The sequence below is a fragment of the Gouania willdenowi genome, chromosome 3 (genome assembly GCF_900634775.1).
Source record: "Gouania willdenowi chromosome 3, fGouWil2.1, whole genome shotgun sequence".
NCBI lineage: Eukaryota > Metazoa > Chordata > Actinopteri > Blenniiformes > Gobiesocidae > Gouania > Gouania willdenowi.
In genome coordinates this window covers 10,641,718-10,653,814 of record NC_041046.1, presented here as the reverse complement: position 1 = coordinate 10,653,814, position 12,097 = coordinate 10,641,718, and the positions used below count along the sequence as shown (strand labels likewise).

Below are 12,097 nucleotides of genomic sequence, written 5' to 3'. Positions count from 1 at the left end.
ACTGTCTCTCTGGTATATGTGAAAAAAAGACAATATTGTCAGGAAACATTAATGCATAGTTACATTTTATTTTATAAATACAACACAACCCCAAAGCATGATGGATCCACCCCCATATTTAACAGTTGGCAAGGTGTTCTTTTCATGAAATGCTGCTCCTTTTTTTCTCCAAACATACCTTTGCTTATTGTGGCCAAAGAGTTCTATTTTAACTTCATCAGTCCACAGCACTTGTTTCCAAAAGTCATCAGGCTTCTGTAGATGTTCTGTTGCATATTTTTGACGTTGTATTTTATGATGAGGTCGTAGATAAGGTTTTTTTTCTACAGACTCTTCCATGAAGGTCTTGTTTGTGCAAGTATCGGCGCACAGTGGAAGGGTGCACCACCACTCCTGAGTCTGCTAAATCTTCCTGGAGGTCTTTTGAAGTCAAATGTGGCTTTTGGTTTACCTTTCTGACCAGACTACGAGCTGTTCTCTCCGAGAGTTTCCTTGGTCTTCCAGATCTCTTCTTGACCTCCACAGTTCCCCTCACCTGCCATCTCTTAATTATGCCTCGCACTGTGAAAACTGCAAGCTGAAAACGCTTTGCTATCTTCTTGTAGCCCTCCCCGGCATTGTGGACATCAATTACTTTCATTTTTTCTGTCTTACACAGCTTCTTAGAGGAACCCATGGTTGCTGAGTGTTTGTACAAGGTTTGTGGAGTCGCCGTATTTAAGAAACCCTCAAATTGGCACCAACTGGCACTCCCTAATGACAATTGTTGACACATGCTTCAGGACCAATGAGCTGGTAGAGGTCTGAGCTTGTAAAAAGAATCTGACACTTTGAAACTCTCAGGGTGCCCCGACTTTTGCACAGGCCAAAATAATGTTTTTCATTTTTGTAATTTTGTTCAATTTATAAAATAAAATGTAACTATGCATTAATGTTTCCTGACAATATTGTCTTTTTTTCACATATACCAGAGAGACAGTAAATATGAATATAACTTTTTAAATATATAAAATATGCTGTTTTTAAAGGGATGCCCTGACTTTCACACACAACTGTATAGTAAAAAACATTCCAAGTTATTCAGTAAAAACATTCAAAGTATCTCATAACCAGTACACATACTAAAACAAATGAACACATTGAGTGTTTTTATACTCATTTTCTTTTGCATAACCCCTTTATTGCCTTTTAATTGTCCTCGTGTTTCATGAGTTGTCTCTGTCTCTTCTCCTGTCACACTTTCCCAAAGTTTTATGAGTCTTGAGCCAAGGCTCATACCAGCATGTGGACCTAGCTTCAGACTAGATACACACTTAGATACAATCCTGTCTCATTATCATTTGTCAGATGATAAATAGAAATACAATTATAATATATATTTATTTTATTTTTAAGTCTTTTAACTACAAACATGTTGTGTATATGGAAGCGTATGTGTAATGACAAAAAGGATACTGCTTCTGATAAAACAAAAACATTAGATAATCTAGAGCAGGGGTGGACAAATCCAGTCCTCGAGGGCCAGATTCCTTAGATGTGTCCCTGCTCCAACACACCTCAATCGAATGAATGGCTCGTTATCATGCTTCTGCAGAGCTTGATGACAACGCATTGGTTTCCACCATGGTGTGTTGGAGCAGGGAGACATCTAAAAGGCTCAGGAATCCGCCCTCGAGGACTGGAGTTTCCTGTCAATGAATATTTAGCAAATCGATCCACTGATTAATCTTCAACTGCAAACTATCAATATGGTCAAAATGTTTCAAAGCTCGTCCCAGAAAACTCAGGATGGAAATCTGGATTCATTGTTCCTGTATTTAACAGAAAACATACAGACTGACAAAAGCACACACACAACAATGTTCACCTACACAGGGTCGCAAATCTCCCCTTCAATGAAGTGTTCCAGATATATACATTCATTTATGTTGGCTATTATTACTTTCAGATTCATGGTCTAGATTTATTGATTTTAAAAAGAGTAATTTTCCTCCATTCTAATAATGTCTACTACCTGTTGTCCTCCAATTAAAATCAACAGTTTTTACATAATTTTTCAAGTCTGGTGCTTTTATTCTGGATATGTAATTCATACCGCTGTGGAGTTTTATGGTATAATCATTGGTACTTTATAATGTATATATTCTTTAGATTTATTTTAACATTTTAAAATTGTACTCTTTAATAAACTTTCACTCCTACACTTACATACTGTACATTATCATCATCATTTGGGAGGAATGCTAGAAAAAAAAACTGCACAGACAGGAAGAACATGCAAGTTCCTAAAAGCATGACCCCTGCTAATTCCTCTTATATTCTGCAGACTGTTTGATGTCAAGATCCAGTGGAGGAAAAAAAAAGCAGACAATATTCTCGACTCAGATCAGTTTTTATTCCCTTGTAAATATAATATTAATAAAAGCACACCTTAAAAATAAAAAATAAGGTTTATCCAACAGATGAAAAAGTAACAAAAGGCATGTGTAGGTTTCTCCTACATTGCGATTACAGAACAGTCTACTGTCTAAAAAAAGGCACTAAATCTTGAAAAAAACAACAGAGGATTAAAAAAAATGAGTTCAAAACATCGAGCTGAGGTTTCATATATTTCATTATACAGAGATATACTGAAGAGATTAATGTCGGAGGAAAATGACCACCACAGTTTAATAACTGCTGGAAGAGACGCTGTTCATTTCATTTCTAGTAGCATTTCCAGTCCCTGGGAGATTAAATAGGAACATTTAGACTGGAACTTTCACACTGCATGAATTATACAAGTCATGTCTTCAAATTAAATCTTTAAAAAAGCAACATTTCAGTCGTGAGGTATGATGAGCCTTCCCGTTCACACAATGACGACCCTGTGAACTGTATAAGCAGAGCGAACTAACGGCTGAGTTTGGCAGCATGAAACACCAACAGCACGTACAACAAGGCAACTGAGGGTCAAAGGCAGATGCTTGAATTGCACTAAAACCACATGAAGCACATGGATGTAGTCATGACACAATTAACATTTGTGTTCTTAGGAGAACTTTGAGGAGTTATCAGGTGACTGAAAACACTTTCTGGCAGAAAAAAGGGAGTTAAAAAAAACAAACTATATATACATTATTTAAATTGAAATACATGAAGGTAAAACACAGTAGAAACTGGGAAAAGGAAACCAAAGCAAGTGTGGTTGCTGCCATTAAATTAGTTGATTTGATTATAAAAGAGATTTTCAGATCACAAACGTAAAATATATATTTTTTAAATTATTGCAAATTTTGACACAAGCTCATGGAATAAATCTCAATACATTATTACAAATTATAGGCAAAAAGATTTAAGGTGTGCATACTACGACAACATACTAGGGTCACATTGAAATAGAAAACCAAATCTGGGCACTACAAGATTAAAGTCACAATATTTTGAGAATAAAGTTGTAATTGTATGAGAAAGAAGTCGTCTCTTCCAAAAATCATAATTTTATAAAATTAAAGTCACAATATCCCACGATTAAAGTCGTAATATTTCAAGATTAAAGTCATAATTTTATGACAAATGGATCACTCATGCGTTTCACACATGGTGAAATACTGAGCCTTTTGGCCCATCATCACCACATTGTGATCAATTTAAGGACTTTAAAGCCTCTTTGCAGACGTTTGCGTTTGTTCCGACAAAAGTACCAGACTGATTTGGGGCAAATAGCCTCTTTGGTGGAGGAGGAAGTGGCTTCACTTCAACAGAGAATTCTGAGCTCTATATATATGTTTTTTAAGATAAACCTTTATTCTTCTAAAATTACGACTCTATTCTCAAAAAATTCCGTTTTTAATCTAATAAAATTAAGACTTTATCTCGTAGTGCTCAGATATCTTATTTTAATGTGGCCTTAAAATACCGTCGTAAAGTAGACCCTCAAACCACTTTTTCTGCTGAATACATATATGATTAGCATTATTAGTAATGTAGTTTATTGACCCTATCCCACTCTTCATATTTTAGTCAAAGTACTGAAATGTGGCCCTCTATGGGTGGAACGCTGGCCATTGCAATTGAATTTTGCTATTTGCTGAAATCAGATCAGTGACATCTTTTTGGATCAGTGACGTCACTAATAGTCACTGTTGGCCTCGCCCCTTTTATAAAATATGGGAGGAGGGACTAGATTTCCTCCTCTCACAGTCCTCAGTGAGCATTGATTGTACAGCACTGTGGGGGCGGGCTGCTGTGACTGGGCGTGTCTTAAATACTCTAGGAACAACGCACATAACAAAGGTATTTCTTAAATTTCTTGGAGGTGTACTTACACTTTATTTAAAGTTTCAAACCCACACAAACACCAAAACTTGATTTTCTATTTAAAAAAAAAAAACCCACACAAGGACTAAAAATTAACTATGATTATCACACGTTCAGTAATTAATCTTCAATAGCATATACATATTTCATTTTTGAGCTTGTAAAATGTATTACATAGATTCATTTTCTCAAATAAAAAAGGGCTGGTTTTGAACCTGGAACAACAGCAACCACTGCTCATCTTCCTGTTTAGATTTCTCTGTATTTTCCTTGTTTTCTAATTCCACATTTATTTTGTAGTTTTATTTCTCTTTTTCCATTTATTTATTTAACAAACATGGCATTTAAAGTGATTTTTGATCTCAAAACATTAAAAACAACAGCTTCTGCTTTTGCAGATAAAAAGAAAAGCACAATGCCGACAGCTCTGCTGCCACACAGAGACATTCCAGCACAAAAAGCTCCCACGTGTCTTCTATGTTATGGTCCCTGACGAATGCAGGAGCTTATGTATGAATTATGAATAGATTCTTTTCTTTTGGATTGGAATTTCCCTTCACATTACAATACTACATTTATTGGTGGAATTTCCCTTAGAAATAAAACAAAAAAAACAACCATATTGACAATCTGGTCACAGTTTTCCATTAGTCTATCCTGAATCTCTGTATTTACTTTTGATTCACATTGAAGCAGCTGTGGAGGAAACCTTTGTCTGTAGCTTATAATTGAATGGGAGCAGGGTGTGTGTGTGTGTGTGTGTGTGTGTGTGTGTGTGTGTGTGTGTGTGTGTGTGTGTGTGTGTGTGTGTGTGTGTGTGTGTGATGTGAGGTATTTGTGTTGAGTTTTGAGATCTAAACTCGTAGCTTCACCTGTAAAGCGCCTGTTGTTGGACTACAGTGAATAATGGGTTTAAAAAGACAATTTTCTCATATCTGACAAGCTGTTTGAGTATTGGAATGAAAGCAATGTACAGCCTTTGGAAGAGTCTTTCTGTGTTACTACGCTGCAAAAAATAAGGCACTTCAACATGAAACCCAAGATTCTGTTGGACCATCATTCATTGATGAGTAACAGAAAGATCACAGTGTGGTCTGATGTTAGCGCCTTACTTCACTAATACAAACTATAGGGAGTGGTCTGAAAATGTGCAGAACTTTCTCCTCCTTGCAGTGTTTGAAAATAAATCACAATCACAATTATATTATTATAGTAGGATGTTATCACTGATGTTATTTGTTTCTTTGTTAGCAGGATTACATCCAAAGTACTTAATGGATTTTGACACAAATGTAACTAACGGAAGATCTTACGCCATGAAAGTTTCCATTTAATTTTGGAGGAGATCCGTACCAATATACTGATTCTGGATCAGCTTGAAAAGTCGAGATAAAAACAAACAAAAATAGTAAAATGAGCTTGCTGGAATGACAGACTTCTTCAAAGGCTGTGCTGACATTCATTCTCTTGACTTTACTTGATTAATTACTTTGGAGCTAAAACACATCTTTGCTTCTCCTGTCACTCAAAGTGATAATGCACTAGTCTGCACATACATCAGGGGCTCCTAGCACCACGGTATGATCTAATAAAGTGTCAATGAAGCTCAAACATAACAGTATGTGTTCAGAACACAAGGCATACCGAGCACAAACGCAGATTAGATAAATCTGCCTTTTTACTGGCAGTAATCTGACACATTTGATGCGTCTCTGATTAGCATATCTCTACTATGTAGTTCCATTCAATACAAGCATACACTTAAAAATTACACACATTTTAAAACTTAATACTTTGGATAATATTTCACTCGCCTCGCTCTCACCAACATACACAGACTCCTACTGATAGGGTCTCATGTTTGAAGTCACCATGTCTACATACATACTGTGTAATAAAATGGATTTGGGTACATTTGCTAACTATAGGGTGGTGGGTGTGCACACACATACACACCTTTAGTACATGTGTGTATTCACTTTACACTGTATCATCTAATGAGCTTATTGAATTGGCAGATTTTCTCCCAACTGACTGACATGGATTTAAAGCACTATCAACAAAATGCTTCCTTTTCTTTGTCCTGTGCACATAATAATGAGAATTATAAAAACACAATTTCTTTTTTTTAGGTTAAAATAATTCGGACTGAGAGATCAGATTGTCCCAGGTTAAATGAATCCCAATTATTGATAAGTTTGATTTAGTTAATGTAGTTTTCTCACATCACAGGTGGGCATTCAAAGGAACCTTTAGTGCAGGGGTGTCAAACTCATTTTAGCTGAGGGGCCAAATACGGAGCAGATTGACCCATAGTGGGCCACAGATTTTAAGTAGAAAAAGAGCCAATTTAACAATAATGTGCCCCGGTTGGCACTTTCACGTATAAATAGTAAATAAATGATAAAGTATAGCAGTTCCTGCAGGATCTTCACTTCAATTTCCCTGATTTTGGGAAATTTGTAATTTGAAAAATGTAGTTCTTTCAACAATTTGAGATTAAAAAGGACTGCTGTTTTGTGATATAAGGACTAGAAAACTGAGCTCTGCAAATATTGTGGATTATAATTATTTTTTTGCATTTGAAAAAGCTGAGCTATCTACAACCTAATCGGTTTTTACATTTACAAAACGTCTTGTGTTTTGTCTGTCATTTTTACTTTCTTGAGCAGGCCGAACTTGATGCTCTAAAGGGCCGGATTTGGCCCCCGGGACTTGCGTTTGACACAGATACTTTATCTTTCAAAATAAAAGATAGTTCCAGAATCAAAGCCAGTGGTACGATCTATTCCTGTTTTATTCCTTCCTAGTTTTCCAACAGCAAGTGAGGATCCTGATTCTAGACCACAGTGGGTGATTGTGTGTGTGTGTTGCAGGGACATTTTGTTAACCAGTATAAAAACTGATCTCACAGTGATCAATGACTCCACACTGAGGTTAGATGAATACATGATAACCCTGGTACAGGAAGGTCCTGATTTCTTTTTTCTTTTTCTTTAAACTTTGATAGTTTTGTAGCTCTTTTATTTCAAATGGAAGCACAGTGGATCCATTGAATCCTGAAATATTCATCTTCAGTAAAAATCACACCTGATTTTAACCTCTAATAAGTACAAAATGTTTTCCTTATTCATTTAGATTATATATTATTGATTTAGAACTCCAATTTTACTCCCAGATAGTTCAAATGTTGTTTTGAAGGCAAATATTATTTAGTTATCTTTTAACCCACAATAAGAAACCCTTTAAAAACAGAACTTCATAGGTACGGGTACAAGATAATAGCTATACATACTTACTCAGAGTATGTAGCTATTGAGCAGTAAATCAATATTGTGAAATAGGATTGAAACTCTCTTGTAAAGTGTTATTTTTTTTACTATCTTTTTTTTTTTTTACTGTCATTCCATTGCTTCCATTAGCTTATTTTTTCAGGAAAAAAAAAAAAAAATCAACAGTCTGAGAGTGGATTTTCATCCACATGGTGACGTCTGTCTTCTTTTTGAAAACAGTGAGCTAAAAACAAACCTGTGTGTTTATCTTCTGAGGCTGTCCGGTTGTGTTGTGGTCACAGTAACTGGTAAACCCCGGCCTCCTATACAGTGTTGTCACTCTGAAATAGGCAGTTTTTAGGAAGAAATGATGCATCATGTTGTTCTAACTATTATAGTACACTATTAATGCCTATGGGAGCGTAGCAGAGCAGGTTGGTGGTTGGAGGTAGGGTTGGGAGGTATTTCAGGGTTGGACTTTACGTGACTTTTGGTCTTTTTGTCCCCCACTTGTTACATTCCTATAAAATCTGCTTGCATATAATGACATCAGATGGGACGTGGCTGTGGGCGTCAGTCATCCTCCAGCATTTCCGTCTTGATGTCGCCCCCCACGCTGCAGCCAGGCTGTTCTCCCTGCCTGACTGTGGGGGGGGGGCTGCTCTCACTCTCTGCAGCCTTCTCCAAACAGACGGGGTCCTGGGTGTCAGGCAGGAGGCTGTGAATGGCAGGCTCGTCCTGGAGGGTGGGGGAGGGTGGAGACCAGGACATACCTGTTATCCGGACGCCTTCTGCCTGAGGGACAATCCCTGACATCAAGGCGCGTCCAATCAGAGACGCGTTCCTCTGCCCAGACATGCCTCCTCTACTCAGGGTAGAAAACCAGCTGGGAAGAAGCGTGGGAACCTGAGGGAGACAAAGAGGAGGGTTAGCTTAGCACGTCTCAGGCTCTCTAAGGATTTTAGGAATACTGTGGAGGTGGAGCTACACCTGGGTGGGAGAGGACAGGTCGGCTCTGCTGAAACCAAACGGCTTGGCCGAGGCTCGCTTGTCAAACAAAGATGTATCACAACACTGCAAGAGCACAACAATCAGTTAAAAATAACCACATTAACATTCTGTAACTTCCTCTTCCTTCACCTCGCTTTAACCACGTACAAACAACTAATGACCAACAGGGTTTACTCTACACTTGGCACCGAGTCTTTGGATGCATTATTATTTACACCTCAGACATAATGCTATAAATTAAAAATGGCCGAAGTAGTTTCAGTAAAATCACAGCAACTTACTTTTCTCGGAATAAAACAAGAGAGTAACAAACCAATAAAACATTAAATCAATGTTATAAATATTCCTGCTCTCAGCTTATCGATGCAAAAACTGTCGACCAAACTGAGGTATTTGCTTCTTATTTTTCCCAGAATTTGGATTTCCTTCCAATTTCTAAAAACATAATTGTTGGTGTAACCCACATGAATAATAGGGTTATAAATCTGTGTGGTTAGAGGTGTAGTCTTGCCGCCGAACAGAAGGTGGCGCACCTACTCTGTGTTTATGTTAGTGTGCACTCTGTGGTTTCTTCCTTTTCCGGTTGAGACGTTATACCTGACGGCCGCACCCACACAAGCTAAGGATACCCCGCACTGATTCTTGTGTTAGAGTGAACGGGAGGCGCTGCATGTGTCTTGTTGGCCCTCTCGCTGTGAGCTCCGATTGGTTTTACTTTGACTAGGATTGGACCATTCAGAACCAGAACCTGAATCCTTTCGGGTTCAGTGGCGAGCCAACCCAAGAGACGATAGACTGTGGACGGACCGGAATCACGGTGTGGCCAGCCGTGGGGCCGCCCTCAGTGGACATCGGGATCATCGACTCAATCCATTCATTCAGGAACAGATAAGACTCAACACAATAAAACTACCCGGGTAGTGTTAAATAGGGTGCACCCAACAATTCAAGAACATCTGTCTTTTCCATAAAGGAGAAGTGAATCTAAGGGAAATAAGTTGGATCTCCTCTAAGGAGGATTTCACAAAAGGACATTTTTATTTGAACTTTGTTTATTGAATTTATTTTGTATTTTGGTACATTGGAAGAGTTCTATTTTGTACACTTATATTTTTATTTTGGGATATTCATTTGAATCGCCACATGGTAGCGATGAGGCAATAAAGATTGTCATTGTTCATCTTCACGTCCATTCGTCCTTGTTATTTGATCAGGAAACTAAAGATATCCATTCACGAACCTAGTTGAATGTTAGCGTTGTCGATCATAGCTGTTATCAAGTAGGTAAAGCTAGGGGGCGCTACATAAACCTTGGCGATCCAGCCAGGAGAGTGGTTTAAATTCTTCGTGACGTGAAGGCTGAACGGTGGACAATTTTATTGCACTTCATCTGTGTGCACTGGTAGCATCCAAACATGGATACGATTACATCTGAAAATGTTAAAGTGCCCAGTTCTCTTTTAGTAAGTGGCATGGGTAGCCAGGAAGCGGATGTTGAAATCCTCGAGCATTTGGAACAGTATGGTAAAATTCGAAGAGTAATTCCGGTTACCAGCCCTGAGGCTAAGTTTAAAGGCACTGTCATAGTGGAATATCAATCAGGTGAAGCTATTGAGTATATCCAGGATAGCCTACCTTGCGACAGACCTTCCAGTAATCCAGATATTGTTTACCACATACAACTTCTGTCTGAACTGTACACTGCTGATAGAGGTTCCACTTTAACTCAGACTTACTTAAACGAACTAAAAAGTGTTGCTAAACTAAGTGGGGCAGATTTTGAGAAGATTTTGCTAGATGAGCTAGCTAGAATTCAAGCCTCTACCCAACCTAAGATGACCGAACCTGACACATCAAAAAGTCAGGTATCTCAGCATACAATTGCTCCACACGCGGCTGACACAGCAGTTAATCCAAGTCCCCTGAAAATAGTTACAGACTTGATTCACCCCCATGAACGTGGCTCACCCTTACTTGACATAGGTGCCGAGGCGTCAACCTTGCAGAGGAAACCAACCCTGTACTTACCTTCTGAACATCTCACAACCCCAGAGGTGCAGAAAGTAGTGGTTGAGCATGTAATTAAGAATAGCAGTCTGCCCTCTCACTATCATGGCAATACCAGACTCAGACCCTTCTCAGGGAAGATTCCATGTCCACCTTCAGAGACTGATTATGAGACATGGCGCAGCAATGTTGAGTTCTACCTTGCAGATCCTTCCATGTCTGACAAACATACAACCAGGAAAATGGTGGAAGGCCTTCTTCCTCCTGCTACCACCATAGTCAAGCATCTTGGGCCCAACTCTCCTCCACATGAATATCTTGCTCTTCTCGACTCTGCGTATGGTATCATTGATGATGGAGATGAACTCTTTGCAAAATTCCTACACATGAACCAAGACTCTGGTGAAAAGCCTTCTGGATATTTGCAACGCTTGCAGACAACCCTGAGTAAAGTTATCAAACGAGGTGGTTTGGGTGCTCAGGATTCGGATCGCCAGCTGCTTAAGCAATTCTGCAGAGGCTGTTGGAACAATGGCTTAATTACCAGCCTCCAGCTTGAACAGAAGAAAAATGACCCACCCCCCTTTTCTGAATTACTCCTTTTGGTACGCTCCGAGGAAGATAGGCAAGCTGCCAAGTCTAGCCGAATGAAACAGCACTTTGGGATTACCAAAACAAAAGCCCAGTCAAATTCACTCTCAGTAGAAGAACATGCCCCTGACATCGACGCAGCAACACCTGCCTCTTATGACACACAAAAACTAGGAAAGCAAATGGCTCAGCTACAAGCCCAAATAGCTTCTCTTAAAGCCTCCCTACGTTCAAGCCAGGTGTCTGCAAAACCAAGCAAGAAAACAAATGCAAACCCTAAAGTGCCCACTGTAGAGAATACCCCATCCTCCACCGAGGCGAGATTCACAAAGAAGCCCCGCCCATGGTACTGTTTCAAGTGTGGGGAGGATGGCCACATTGTACCTTCCTGCAGCAATGAAGCAAACCCTGAGCTAGTTGAAAAGAAACGGAAAGAGTTGAAACAAAGACAAGCAGCTTGGGAGGAGAGTTTAAACTGAATGCAGTTCCTGTGGAGGGACTGCCAGGAACTGGAGCTAGAAATGAACGTCCCAGAACCAAAACCAAGACTAAAGCATTGATTCAATCCCACAATGTAGATCACCAAATTCAGCTACATAAGAAACTTGTAGGACAGAAATGTACAGTTAATGTTGGTGTGTCAGGAGTCAACGCTACATGTCTCCTTGACTCTGGGTCCCAAGTGACCACAGTAACTCAATCTTTCTACAACAACCATCTGTCAGAGCATCCCATACAATCACTTGATAGTTTGGATGTTGAAGGTGCCAACGGCCAGAACGTTCCATACTTAGGTTATGTCCCCCTCACTCTCAAATTTCCAAAAGAATTCATCGAGACTGAGCCCGAAGTTTCTGCCTTGGCCTTAGTGGTCCCAGACCGGCGCAGTAACTGCAACCTACCTGTACTAATTGGGA

At 39.2% G+C, this 12,097-nt stretch overlaps 1 protein-coding gene across 4 annotated transcripts in view; it reads right to left on the bottom strand.

The window, feature by feature from the left end:
• Window positions 1-2,376: 2,376 nt before the first annotated feature.
• The window catches only part of LOC114454816 (homeobox-containing protein 1-like), a 37,059-nt gene continuing 27,338 nt past the window's right edge, over window positions 2,377-12,097 (bottom strand). For 3 of the 4 annotated variants that reach the window (XM_028435597.1, XM_028435604.1, XM_028435613.1), the window contains exons 9-10: window positions 8,562-8,645; window positions 2,377-8,477 (exon numbers count right to left, since the gene is read on the bottom strand). In XM_028435597.1, coding sequence (XP_028291398.1) covers window positions 8,145-8,477; window positions 8,562-8,645 — 417 coding nt within the window. In that variant the 3' untranslated portion in view covers window positions 2,377-8,144. The remainder of the gene's footprint in view (window positions 8,478-8,561; window positions 8,646-12,097) is intronic. The other variant, XM_028435622.1, reaches the window with a different exon arrangement.